The sequence below is a fragment of the Triturus cristatus genome, chromosome 7, assembly GCF_964204655.1.
Source record: "Triturus cristatus chromosome 7, aTriCri1.1, whole genome shotgun sequence".
Taxonomy (NCBI): domain Eukaryota; kingdom Metazoa; phylum Chordata; class Amphibia; order Caudata; family Salamandridae; genus Triturus; species Triturus cristatus.
This window is the reverse complement of record NC_140590.1, coordinates 937,190,962-937,205,777: the sequence shown is the minus strand read 5'-3', so window position 1 is coordinate 937,205,777 and position 14,816 is coordinate 937,190,962. Positions and strand designations below refer to the sequence as shown.

At 41.3% G+C, this 14,816-nt stretch overlaps 1 protein-coding gene across 1 annotated transcript in view; it reads right to left on the bottom strand.

The window, feature by feature from the left end:
* LOC146810881 (electrogenic sodium bicarbonate cotransporter 1-like) overlaps positions 1 to 14,816 on the bottom strand; it is a 358,834-nt gene that overhangs the window by 45,403 nt on the left and 298,615 nt on the right. The window contains exons 16-17 of the mRNA XM_085617923.1: positions 9,298 to 9,476; positions 4,382 to 4,454 (exon numbers count right to left, since the gene is read on the bottom strand). Of these exons, the coding sequence (XP_085474049.1) occupies positions 4,382 to 4,454; positions 9,298 to 9,476 (252 nt within the window). The remainder of the gene's footprint in view (positions 1 to 4,381; positions 4,455 to 9,297; positions 9,477 to 14,816) is intronic.

Sequence of the window (14,816 nt, the reverse complement as noted above, 5' to 3'; positions counted from 1 at the left end):
TACCTAACAAAGGTTTCCCAGCACTGACACCTCACTAGACCAGGATTACTGAGACCAAGAAAACTGTCAATAAGAAAATGGGAACAACTATGTTTTAAGCAGCTTGCAAAAGACTGTGATTTACAGGTTCTAAATGATTGTGGCAAGGTGTTTCACAATTTTGGACCCAAATATGCAAAATCTTCCTTGGCAGGTTTGCTTGAATATGGGGATTACAGCCAGCTCCAGATGGCTAGAGCGGAGCAAGTGTTTAGGTGTGTATAATGATACCAAAGGTCTCCGGTACGTAGGCCTTGTTTGGAAGAGACATTTACGTATATAGCATAAGGTTTTGAATTGCTCCCACCATGCAATTGGCAGCCAGTGAAGAGTGTGTTAACAAGCTGGCTGATGCAGTGAATCTGGGTGGATGAAAAAGAACCCGCGTAGCCGAGTTCTGTACGGTCTGCAGATGTCCAAGCCTGGAAGTGATTGCCTCCAAGTATAGAAAGTTGCTGTAGTCCAATCTAGATATTACAAAAGCCTAGACTACCGTTATTTGGGCAGGGGCTGGAAAATACTTTAAACTTTTCGGTAACCACTTAAGAATGCCAAAACAGATGGCTGCCACTTTGTTATCCTGATGGCACATAGACAGTTTGTCATCGAGCCATACTCCCAGATTTTTTATTGGACTGGTGATGGAATGGTACCCACAGACAGGTGGGGTTGATTTCCCACTAACAGAATCTCTGTCTTGTCTCTGTTCAGTTTTAGCGAGTTCCTATTCATCCAAGATGAAACATGGGCAAGACAGCTGTTATAAGCTTCTCCCTTGTCGTTATCCTGAGATTATAAAGATACAACAATTTGGGTGTCATCTATGTATGAGAGCAATGTAAGGCCATGGAATTCTACGACCTCTGCTAATGGTCTCACATACAAGTTGAAGAGTAGGGTGCTCAAGGTCGAGCCATGCGGCACCCGGGAAATTAGGAAGTGCGGGATAGACCTATGATGCTGTGAATGCACCTGAAAGGTGCTGTCATGTAAAAAAGCACTCAGCCACTCAAGAGCTACACCCCACACACCCATGTCTCCTAGCCTGGCCAACAGAACGAATGATTTACAGTGTTGAATGTGACGCTCAGATGCAAAGCATCAGTGTCGTTGTGCCACCTTTGTCTAGCTGGCAGCGAAGATATTCAGTGACACTGAGGAGGGCTGATTTGGTACTGTGACCAGGCCTGAAACCTGACTACCGAGAAAAATGGTCTTCTACATTCTTCGCAAACGATGAAAATTGACGTTTAACATGTTTCTCCAGCACCTCACAAAGTATGGGTAGGAGAGATATAGGGCTATAATTTGCCCAGACCAAAGGGTCCAAATTTAAATACCATAATAAAATCTTGTTTAGGTCAAGAATTAGGACCCTTGAGGCTTCTTGAATTTGCAATTAGGTTTTAGTAAGAGCTCCACTTACAAACCGTGTTGACCCCACCCACTCACACTAGGTGCCGTGGGTGAGGATTCAATGATGAGGCATGCCACTGGTGGTACTAGTGGGTGAGGATCCTACTAATATATCCATGTGATGCAAGGGTCGCAACTAATTCCCTGGGAGCGGATCCCTTTCCACTTTGATATATATTGAGACTAGTTCATTTGACCTGATTACAACATTTAAGGGAAGCTGAGGGTTGCCCCAATTTAGCTTTTCACTCCACTTGTGTTTCTACATTTGTAACAAAATATTCATATTACACGATATTCTGTAATCAATATAAGTATAATTCACTGATGAGCACACTCTTAAAGAGACAGACTTTGGAGGCTAAAGGAAGATGGCACTATGGTCTTATAAAATCAAACTTTTCTTTTTGTCCAGTGTTTTTATAGCCAGATACATTTTCGGATCCTCTTAGTATAGGCAATATCTCTCCCAGACACAGATTCAACACTGTATAATTGCATCAGGCAGTTAGAATAACTAAACCTCCAATAACTAGCAGTGCAGCCCCTCTGCCAGGATCTTCAGACTCTCTCTAGTTTAAGGAAACAATGGCTTCATCTGTGAGTAAAATAAAGTGTCACTCTCCACATCCACGTGATAATGGCCAATTCACTAATAAAATATAGGGTAAATCTTCAGATTGCTATCCAGTGATGGAGGCTACAGTTAATTTACTCTCTCCTTCCCACTCTATTCGGCAGCACCCACGTTCAGGATCTTCTGGTGCAGGGTAAGCTGCTACTCACTCACAGGTCTCTCATTCAAGTTGTGCATCACTTCTCGAGGCCTCCTTGGTTGCAGCTAGCGCCTTTTTTCCTCACTTATGCAACAGCATATCATAGGCTGAGGTAACATTATGCCTTTGTTGAGTTCTACGATAGACTATACATACTCCAATACTCTTTTATGTGCATCTAAGCTTCAACTTCTGCAACAGGATGGCTGCTGTGGAAGCCCAGACTTTATGAAGGAAAGAATCAAAACCGGAACCGGCACATAAAAACAAAGGACATGCTACGAAGGAGGAAGTCAGACATGTCCAGAGGCGTGTCATTGTCAGGAAGATCTGAATACTCCAGTCATACACTGGATGCTTCAGGAAGAATGAGAGCAAACGACATGTGTTGCACAGCTTTTTATTATTTTTAAGTGAATGTTGGGAAGGAAAAGTCCTCTGCATGTTAAAAGATGTGTACCCTAGCTTAAGTATCCAACTGTAATGTTGTCTGGATCCCAAATGAAGATTTCTATTGTCATAAGCTCGTGGTCAGAGCGCCCGCTGACACACTGAATGCTTCCGTACTGCAAGAGAGGGTAAAACTTGTATGGGGCCTGTTGGGCCCCGAGGGACTCGCTGCTGAAGGTGCTGTGGCATCCTAGACACTTTGAACTAATTTCTAAGATTCAAGGGGGAACTCTTGAGTACAGCCTACTAATCAGCATTCCCTGGATGCGTCCACCAGTGAATCAGGAATAACCCTGACCACATTACAAGGAAACGGGTAGGACAGGGATTTGCCTGACAAACACTAGAACCCCAACCTCAAGGGGACTGTGTTGTTGCTTATGAATGTTGTTATTCCTTTGTATGTGTAGGATTAGAAATAAAATACTTATTTTTCACATAAAAGCAAGTATTTGACTGGACATCAATTTATTGACATTACTGCGTGCACTTTGAGTTATGAGTCGTGTTCACTAATCTGTATCTACACTTCCCACCAATTGAAGCCTTTCACTGCTCGTCCACAGCTATTACTGAGAGTGAAGAGCAGAAGGGGTACTTGGCCCAGTTGCTCAGCATCCATAGTATGTGGGGCCCCAGATTATCAGGAGTAACAGTCCTCAACCATCATGATTGGGCCCAGTAGCCCCTGCATGCCCCGTGGTCCTCTGAAAATGGTTCAGACAATGAATCATACTGAAACAGAGAGGAAGAGCAGCCATCTTGTATCTGCTTAAGGGTACCCTCTGTGCCATCACCAAATATGCATTTTGTCAACAATTTGGTTTGATCTGTGAAATGTGTTGGGTTAATTGATGACTGATGGAAGTGCATTTTAAAATATTAATGAGCCAACTGTACTACACATGTCAGCAATAAGAAAGAGAACAATCCTGTATAATAAGAAGCATGGACTGAAAATTAGTCAGAAAGTAACATATTGGTATGCTGATTGAAGATCAGCCAGTGAGTTGTAAGCCATATATTCACTCACACTGTCACCACAAACACATCAGTTTAATCATCAGTTAATGTAAACATGTTTACTGATTATAACTCAACATCAAGCAATGCATTTTTGTACTTGTTCAAAGGGAAATATCTTAATTAATATTCAAATATAAAGAAGCAACAATGAAAAACGTTTCGAAAAACACTGAAATATATCAATTAATAGATAATATGTTAAGTAAGAAAAACAATGAGAGGCAATCGAAAATATATAGATTCATAATCAATTAGAAAAAAATGCAATAAGAAACTGTGTGAACCCTCTTCATTGATAGTCAGCAATATGCAACACATTCAGTGATAATCTGTTTGCAATGTGAAATAATTGAACGCACTCCTCTACGTATAGTTCATAAATTGCAATGAAATTCTCATTTTGCCAATGATACAGGGGTTCATGCTGAATATATACAGTTTTCATTTGCCCATAGGTCTTAACTTGCTACATTCTTTGTGCTTCATCAGGTGCCCAGATTATCTCAGTGGATAATAAGCCAAAGATATAAAGTTATATACCCCATGAAAATGCCTTGATTTTTTAAATTGTCCCAACGTAAACACCAGTTGTTCCGCAATCATTTTATGAAAAACAATTTCTATAAATTACAAGAAAACAATAAATATAGTTTAGAAAATACATGAAAAAGTACCTTGAGAACAGGTGCCAAAAATATAGATGCTCCAGTAAGTATGAAGACTATAAGTCCAGTCACTCTTTGTTCCCTAAAAACAATAACATTTACATTTGTTGTTGAAAAGAATAGATCAATCGATGTTTTATAGTGTCTGAAATCAGCACTAAAATCCAATATCAAAATATAATCACGTTATAACAAGATTCTTTTTGATGAAGCATTAGACCACAGCATGACCAGTTCATAACCCTGAAACAGATTAAACACTTGATGAATCTCAATCTTTCCAATTGAGCTTCCCGATAATATAGCTTTAAATCAGGAAGAGTTCACCCCTCGTTAGCTGAAGGGATCATGGCCTCCAGCCCTCTGCTTGGTTTTGATAGATATGTAATCTCAAAAAGCATCTTTTATGAATGCATTTCTATTAATGTTAAGTTAATCTATGAACAAGAGGTTACACAGCAAATTTAAGTATGAAGGGTGATTGATGAATGGTTTGACATACTTTGACGGCTTTGTCGATAGAATTTATTTCAGTTTGCAAGTCCAAAGAAATCAGAACATATTCTATTAATGAATGACAGTGATAATTATGAAAGCTTTCCTCTTCATAGGTTTCTTGCCATACACCAATTAAACAAAGACCATTCATTTATACCATACCCTTAAATTGGGAAGGCAGTCTGAAGCTGCTTTAAGAGTTTTATCTAGAATCTAATTTAGAGGAAGGTTAAAATGTCCCCGTTATAATAAAGGATCCTGTAAGAGGTATTAGTTCCTCATATTCTGCAGACTTGCCTGGTCATCAGAATGAGGACCATATAAGGCAATAATATTAATCGTAATGCCCTGGATGTATTTGTCGGGAATCAGTCATCTTTCCATTTATCTGATTTAACCTTAATTGATTTAACTTCAGATTTGTACCAATAATTATGTTGAAACCGTTAATGTGTAAAATGTGTTCATATAAGACTGTCTCCAAAAACCACCCCAGTTTTATATACTTTTGGGACTCGGTATGAGAAAGATGGGTTTCTGCTTAGCATATTAAGTCAAATGTCAAAATCTTGTGTTCCCCAATATCAGAATATCCTAATTTACTTAATGTTATTCCATAATTCATTCTTATTCCAAGAGCGTATTCTAATTTCATGACTGCCTACCATTAAACAGCTACGTTTGTTTACAAATTCTTTCCTTAATTCTGCTCAAACAACATTTCACCCTCAACTCTTTAAAAATCAACCAACTCCAAGATAGTGGTAGTAAACTCAAATCCATACTCTCCCACCTAACCCCTTCCCAACTCCCATTTTCACACAGAGTCATTCTTCCTGTCTCCTGAGGAAGCCTACACATCCTTGGGTCTACGTAATAACCTAGCCCCTTCCCACAACTGTATTATCACAATTCAACTGTCTTCTTTAAAATAGAGTAAAAAGAGCATCATACCATTCCCAGGAGTATTCTGAACTGGAGTCATCAGACCCCCTCAGTCTCTGCACTGGCACCTTTGCTTTTAAATCTATCTATTAGCTGGCTCGTCTGCCACAGTATGCCGTCCTTTTCACGAGAGATATCGGATTGAACCTCAAAGGGTAAGTCTTTAAATGAAGGGAAATGGCTTTAGCTAACTGCCTTCTCTCTGCTTTTGGATGTGTGTAAATAAACAAATGCACTACTAGGTTTCAAATGCACTACTAGGTTTCAAATGCACTACTAGGTTTCAAATGCACTACTATGTTTCTTCCTCTCCGATGAACTTTAGATTTTTCCCTTTGTAATTTGTCAACAGTGTTTGTGTATAAGGTAACAAAACGTTTGGTAGACGGCTGCTGTCAGTTGTGACAGGTGCCCATCAAGCTTTTTGGTTTTTCAAAAATAAACGCCCAGAGTGTTTATTTTGAAAAACAAATAGCTAATTACCCCCACAACCAGGGAGTTTGTGGTGGTCATTATTTTAATTATTATATTTATCACTACCAGGTCTTCCCTGGTGATGATGGACAGAAAAGAAGGAAATCAGACTATTAGCCCTAAATAGGGGGATTCTGGGGTGTCCTTACACTACCAGCGGCACTTGTCAGGCTGTCAGAGTAAGCTTCCCGTTGACAAAGCCAAGGAGGCCATGGCTTACGGTCTGACCAGATTACATTAGAGCTGGTAGACTAAGAGTTTGGTGGCCATGGTATACCATCACATTGGTGACAGAGTACCTTGTCTGCCAAATTCTGAATCAGGCCTTTGGCCTTCTTATCTGCTGTTTCAGTTATTTGTATAGATCCATTAACCTTCTCTATCTAAGTGTTGTCTAACATTTGCTTTTCTCCAGCATTGGAATTAATGTGAGATGCTGGACTATTTCCCTCCCACAGATTGTTCTGTTGATTGTTATTGAATACATATCTTTTAATTGTATTTTCTGGGCTGTTTAATGGAGGCATTAAAGCATATTTCAATGATCTTAAATGATTAGCTGTTGAGTTAATCATCCTCTGTAGAATTTCCAATCTTATTTTGTGTCAAGCCAACTCTTAGCACTAAGGATTAAAGGGTGCTCTGTCTTCTCCTTTGCTTTGACTTCTCCACCTTCTCCTGAAATATACAAGACTTTAAATCTAATTGGTTTTTGCCACCAAAACTGTCCTGAAAACTTTAAATCGATATCTATGTGTCCTCCACATATTTTTTGATTGCTAGTTGAACAGCCAAATCTTCTATCCAGTTCTAATCCCTGTAAATGGGCCAAAATGGTTATGAATGACGCAAGGTGCCACCCTACAGTGTGATCCACTACCCATGGATCTCTGACAGAAACAAATTACGACAAATTTGTTGATGACTATTATTTTGCTCAGTTTCCTGTTATAATTGACATGAATTGTTTGCCAATACACAATATGTTAAGGATTTAAAAGACACAAAGGGCCCAATTCACAGAAACAGGTGTAAATTGCGACATGTATGCATTATTGTGATTTGTCTCGTTCCTAAAAATATATAATTTATGGATGCATAGTTAAATGGCAGTAGGAATTAGCAGGATGATTTAACGGAATTTGTGAACTTTCTGCTCCACGTACTGCTTACAGTTTGCATGTGTGAGTTCGGGAAATTCAGCTATACCATGTTTTCAATGTTTAACTTTTTTATTTTAGACTATTTTTTTTTTCCACTTTGCAATTCACATGCACTTTGGTGCACCTTCAAGCATTTTCTGCGACATTTACACTGGAATCGCTCACACCCAATTTAAATGTGTAGGTAAATCATTTACAAATGTTAGTGAATTCAGCACCGATGCTGGGCCTGACTTGATCATATTTGCACAGACGTTTCTAGGCCTCTCCAAAGAACATACCCTTGGACATGGCACAAGTCGGGTGTACACAGGGGTGGACGGTGTCCACCCACTTTTTTCACAGGGTGAACGCAGTCCACCCTGCCAAGATTTTGGGCCCCACTGAATATTTTGCTGAACTTGTCCTGGTCTAATTTCTAAACACCGGGACACCTTCAGCAGCGCCTGCACGATGTCTGCTTTCCATCTGCAACAACGTGCAGGCGGGGACTGGGCTTTCTTATTTAAGCCTCCTGCTGGGCCCATAAAAAAGACCGTAATTGAGGGGTCAGCTGGCCTCCTTTTGTTGGAGTCTCTTGGCTGGGAACAGTCAGGAGCCTCACACCTGATGCAAATGAAGCTGAGGGGAAACAAAGTCTCACTCCTTGTTAGCACTTCACACATACTTAAGAGAGGCAGCATTTCACTTTGTTCAGTCCCTGTTTAGGGGACATGCATGCACTGTAAGAATATCAGATGTGTTGAGCTTTCCCAGTATTTACACAAAGCAAATTGCATTTATATAGAGCTTACTTCCCCTGAGGAGGCGTTGAAATAATTCAAGTACCACTATTTTTTCTTGTATAGCCCTACTCATTCCAATGCAGGGTGTCCGAGCGCTTTACGCATATTACATGTACAATAAATTATATGTTTGTAAATTAATGTACAGGATGTTACATAAAACTGGGGGATTGCAAGGAGTAGAAGACACATATCATCTTCCTTAGCTCACTGTGCTATTATCCTCACAATGCCCTCAAAGGTACACTATAGACCTGTTAAACATATATGTGAGGGCTTTAGATCTGATGTCACTTCTTGTGATGCCACTTCCTGTAAAGTCGTGGCTTGTGATACCACTTTCAATGATGTCAATTCCTGTGATGCCATGTGTGATGTCATGCGCCGTGATGTTGCGCGCCGTGATGTCGCACGCCATGATGTCGCACGCCTTGATGTCACTTGCATGCTGCCTAACTAGGTTAGTCCCCCCCACTTCTTTTATTAGGACTTGTGCCCGTGGAGATCTCGTCACTGGCGTAACTAACTTGACATTAGAACACACGACTGCGATTATATACGCATGAGTGTGGGAATTTTCGCCGGATCTACATTTGTGAACGAGACCTCCTCTTTATCACAAACCTAAGGTCTACCCCTTTTTACAGGCTAAAGTTCTACGTCTGAGAACATTCACTTTGAATCGTAACTCATGTTCCTATCTTTATATTAACTAAGAAATTAAAAACAAATCATCTATAATCTGTTACCCATGGCTGCATGATGGAAGTTTTGACACGCTTTATTTATAGGTAATTGATTTGCACTGGAGCTGGGAGCTGCAGCCGTGGTGGGTCTGCAAATAGGAGTGCATAGGAATGTGTCTGTGCAGGATCACGTTGCCAGCGATCTCTGTTTACTGCGCTGGGCGTTTACATCCCTGTATATTTCCCATGAGTACATGCCTAGGTCGGTAAATGGAATATAACAGCCTATCACACCGCCCAGGTCCCTTCGATCGCAGGCATGAATACTTCCACCTCGGAGGAATGAGCACTAGCAAAATGGCGCCGTGCAGTACCTGATTCCCAGGAACTTCGGCTGCTCTCCCGGTGCAGATACCGTACTTTCCATTTTAAGACTGTCCATGTGCGCGAGGGAGATGACGGTTGCTGACACATACCAGGGGAGGGCGGTGACCGACGAGACTATGATTAGTACACCCACGCAGAAGAAATCCAGATGCAATCCGGCTCCTTTCTGAAAAGATCACAACACGTGTGTGTTATATAAATTACACAGCAAGCATTCAAAAATAAAGAGACATTTCAAGCGAATTCAAAGTTCTGCTATATAGTTTACTACTCAAACCCTCCAAATATGTTTACACGTTCACCAGTTGCTGACAGGCTGCTTAATAGCTGACAGCTGGTTAACATGTGTGGGACAGTTCTATGTTTGCAGGGTACTTAGTGACATTTCAATGAAGGGAGCAATTGAGTGCTATTTGAGTGACGATTTATAAAGAGTAGAACAAAGCAATTAAGTTCATGGAATGAAGCGTACATCCGAGTTACCCCTTCTAGAGTGTGCAGTGGAAAAGACTCTTGTTTCTGGACTAAGTGCAAAAAACTGATAAGAATATCCCAGTGTCACTTCCTCCACCATACTATACCTGTGGGGAGGGTATTCGACTCGTGGAGTCTCTCCTTGAATTAGCACTGGAAAATTCTAGACTGCCACTCACTTCTAAATCATTCCATATTCTGCCTAACTGCGAGGAGGCTAAATGAAACGTGTGTAAGTAAATGAAATAGTGAGTGTGAGACACCATCTATCATTTCTTTCTCTTTACGAGTCAGAACTCAGAATACTCCTGACACCTTCTGTCACTTCTCCATCCTTAGTTTTGTTATCCGTTCATCCTTTTTCGCTTTCCTTATCTTCACTTTCGGTTGCTGCCAATCTCTACACACTCTTTTCAAATCTTGTATTCACCCTTCCTTACCCACTCACTCTGTTTCTTCTCTCCACCAGTTTCTCTCTTTTGTTCTCACTCTCTTCGTCCATGTAATGAAAGCTCCACTCAATGTTGAGATTTTAAAGATCTATTGTAGGTTTCAAACTTAGCACAGGAAGGACAGCATCACTACATACATCCTCCCGCTGCCCCGAATCTCTACTAACTCCTCAACGTATCTAGGTTCTAACATATGTCATTGTGATTTTTATGATAACACATTCTATAACTCTAACGCTTACGTCATGACGTATCTTCTCCCTTAAAACACTGAACAAAGGTTAATTAAATAAATAACTATATATATGAATGAAAAGATAAATAAACATTAAATATAAACTCAATACAATAATTGATACAAGAGTGTACCAGTTGGAATCATTCAATACACAGATTAGAACCAGCTGGAAGAAATCAGTATGTAGATAAGTATCAATGTAATTGGTACATAAATAATCACGTCTGTATGCCTACATTGACTATTTTAAGCATTAACTAAGTTACACCCAGAAATCATTCTGCACATATGAAATCATTGCATCTTGATAATTCTTCTGTCAAATCTTCCAAACCTGGTATTATTACTAATATTTGGAGATGATACATTATGGCTCAGTGAGGATGATACGCTGCGGCTTTGGAATGAATCCTGAGGTGTATCCAGCAATGGAAGGTCATGTACATCAACAACTCCCTCCCCAATACGATTTACATCTCTGACGATTTGCCCTTGAGTGTTCATCCTCGTTTGACCAGTTCCTGGTGTGCGGCACTGCATCAGCTACACTCACACCGGATGGTTTAATTCCGTTGCCCTTATGTAAAGACACTCTACTAAGGTGCAACACCTTACCATCCTACAACAAAACAGAATTACAAAAGACTTTCATCACCTTTACAAGATCATAGATCTACCTTCACCTTTCTTGTATGCTCCAGGCTTCTTAATTCTTACTAAATCACCCACATTTATGTGAACCTGTTTGCAATTTTGTTTACGATCATAGAACCTCTTAAAGCTTTACTACCCCTTAACTATTTTCCTCTTGACTACCTCAGGAGTACATTCACTCATTCTGGCCTTACTCATCCAGCCCAGGTTGTCTTTCCTCAATGGCACTCTTGCCCTCATAAGCCCAAAAGGACTATACCCAGTTGACACACAAGGTGTCACTCTGTACGCCCACACAGTTTTCCATACTTCTTTCTTCCCTGGCAGTCCAGCATTTTTCGCAAGTTGTACAGTATTCTATATCACCCTTTTGAAATGTTCAACAGCACTATTGCCAGCAGGGTGATACACTGATGTGGTATTATGTTCAGTGGCATTCATACACAAATACTCTTTAAAAATCTCACCAGTGAATGGGGGTCCATTGTCTGTAATTATGCACTTTGGTAAACCTTCTCCCAATAATATCTGATACTGAAAGCTCACCACTTCATTGGAATCAGCCTTGGATAAGATCTCTATTTATGTCCTTTTAGCAAAATGATCGAAACACTCATTTATGTACCTGGGAACCAAGCCATTATAAAACAGGCCCGACTATATCTAACCTGGAGTGAGCGGTGGATTCAATGTAACTAAGGTTTTCTTCGAGTCATTGCGCAACTCGTATTCTTTTACTTTCCTTTCAACAGCCACATTGATACCCGCCCAGCATTATAACTCCTTGTTAGAAATGGGGTCTCTAGTTGGCAGTGGTTTGCACCCTGTCCAAGTAGGGACCCTCACTCTAGTCAGTGTAAGGGGATTACACAGCTAAAATAACCCCTGCCCTGCTCACCCACTTGGTAGCTTGGCACGAGCAGTCAGGCTTATCTCAGAGGCAATGTGTAAAGCATTTGTACATACACACAAAGTAACACAGTGTAAACACTAAAAAAGAATACCACACTCATTAAAAAACAACGTTTATCTGAACAAAACAGGACAAAAACGACAAAAATCCAACATACACAAGTCAAGATATCACTTTTAAAAGGTTCAAAATAGTTCAGTCCACAGGAAACTATGGATGCATCACTTTTAGCACAAAGTACTTGGGATGCGGCATAATCAAAGAGGAAAAAAGGTGCAGGGGAGGTGAAGTGCTGGAATAGCAATGCTATGCGTCGGTTCCTTACTCCCAGAGGAGGTGATGCTTCGGCTCCTTACTGCCAGGGGAGGTGATGCGTTGGTTCCTTATTGCAGCGCAGGGGATGTGATGCTTTGCTTCCTTACTATTAGAGGAGGTGATTCGGCAGATCCTTACTGTGAGGGGAGGTGATGTGCTGAACTCCGGACATGCATCCTTGGTTTCTTACTGCTGGGGAACGTCGATGAAGAACTTGGCGCCCAGGGACGATGCATTGAAAGTCCAGAGGTGCTGTGTCGATGCAGCAGCGGCAGAATAGGCGATGCATCGATTTCACAGCTGCGAAGCAGGTGATGCATCAATTTCTTCAGCCACATAGCAGGGCCTGTGGTGGAGTCGGAACGTGTGCCAAGATGTCGGTGACACAGTGCTCAAGTTCTCAAGTTGCGCCGATCTTTCGGTCGCACGGCAGGCGCTGCCTCGATTCTTTGGCCACGCAGCGACGATGCATGATTTTTCAACCACACAGCAGCGCTGACTTGGAAGAACAGGTACTGAGCGTCAATGCATGGATTTTCTTCCCAGATTTACCATATTCCACATCAAAGGGCCCAGGAACTGGATTTGGCACCAGTCAGCGGTCTCAGCAGAAGAGCCCAGGTACTGTTAAGTGAAGTCTTTGATGGCCGGCAGACTTCTTAACAGGAGGCAAGCATGCACAAGCCCTTGGAGAACCTTGGAAAGCAGGATGTAGAAAGCAAATTCCAGTCCTTTCACTCCTAGGACAGAAGCAGCAAGCAGCAGACCAGCACAACAAAGCAGCAAGCAGAGTGTCAGTCCCTCCTACAGCATCCAGCTCTTCTCCTTAAGATTTTCCTTTTAGTCCAGAAGTGTTATGAAGTTATGGCGTCACAGCTCCAGTACTTATACCAGTTTTTGCCTTTGAAGTAGGCAAACTTCAAAGGAAAGTCTCTGTAGTGCACAAGACACTGCCTTTACCTGACCTGGCTCCAGACACACTACAAGGGGGTGGAGATAGCTTTGTGTGAGGACAGACACAGCCCTCTTCGTGTGTCAGTGACAAGTCCTTCCACCACTCTAGCTCAGGAAGACCCATCAGCCTGGTGACTGCCCATCAGGATATGCAGGGCATACCTCAGCTCCTTTTATGTGACTGTCTAGAGTAAATGCACAAACAGCCCAACTGTCACCCTCCCTCAGACGTGGATTCCACAGGCAGGTAGAGGCAAAGAATGGTCAAGCAAGAAAATGCTTATTTTCTAAAAGTAGCATTCAAATACGCAATTTAAAAAACAATTTCACTAGAATATGAATTTTTAAATTGTGAGTTCAGGGACTCCAAACTCCATATCTTTATCTCTTCCCAATTGGAAGTTACTCTTGACTCTTGTAAGAGGTTACAAGGCAGCTCCAATGATAACCTAGGGGAGAGACAGTCCTTGCAATAATGAAATCAGGACATGAAGAGCACACCAGTACATGTCTTACCTTTCAAATACACTTCACCCTGCCTATGGGGCGACCTTGGGCATACCTTAGGGATGCATTATATGTAGTAAAAGAGAAGGTTTGGGCCTGGCAAGTGGTTGCACTTGCCAGGTCGACATGGCTGTTCAAAACAGCCCAAACAGACACTGCAGTGGCAGGTCGGAGACATGGTTGCAGGGCTACTTATGTGGGTGGCACAATCAGTGCTTCACGCCCACTAGCAGAATTTGATTTACAGGCCCTGGGCACACACAGTGCACTTTACTATGGACTTACCAGCAAATCAAATATGCCAATGATGGATAATCAATTACAGATACAATTTACACAGGGAGCACTTGCACTTTAGCACTGGTAAAGTGCCCAGAGCCCTAAAACCAGCAAAAACGGAATGCAGCATACAGTCAAAAACCGGATGCCAGGTCTAACACTCCTTTACTCTGCTTTTCGTGAACCCCAAATGACCCTCATCACATATATCCAACGCCTTGTCTCCCAGTGCACTAGGAGTAATTATTCTACCATTACGCACTACTTTACCATCCTCACCAGACAGCCCGTTTCTCAACACCCAAAAGACACCAGTGTCTTCCTCCATTACACTATTATTAGGCCAGCCTTCATTTAACTACTCCCTCACTCTCTGTAAAGCAACATCTTTCTCTATGGAGTCTTTCCATTCATTTTTCAAGACACCATAGACTTCATCTAAAATGTCAGACACACATTCCTCTATATCTTCAACATCCATACTTTTTCTACTAACTATATTAATGAAATGTGTACACAACTAAGATAGTCAGCAATTTTGTTCTTAACACCAGGCACATAGATTACAGTATAACTGTAATCCAACAATGCAGCATGCGAGCTAGGCGAGGAGATGAATTAAACAAACCTTCGCAGGTCAGAACTTTCATAAGTGGTTTATGATCACTCCACAATTCAACTTGAGACCTCCAAATAAATGTTCTAAAATATTATAGACCC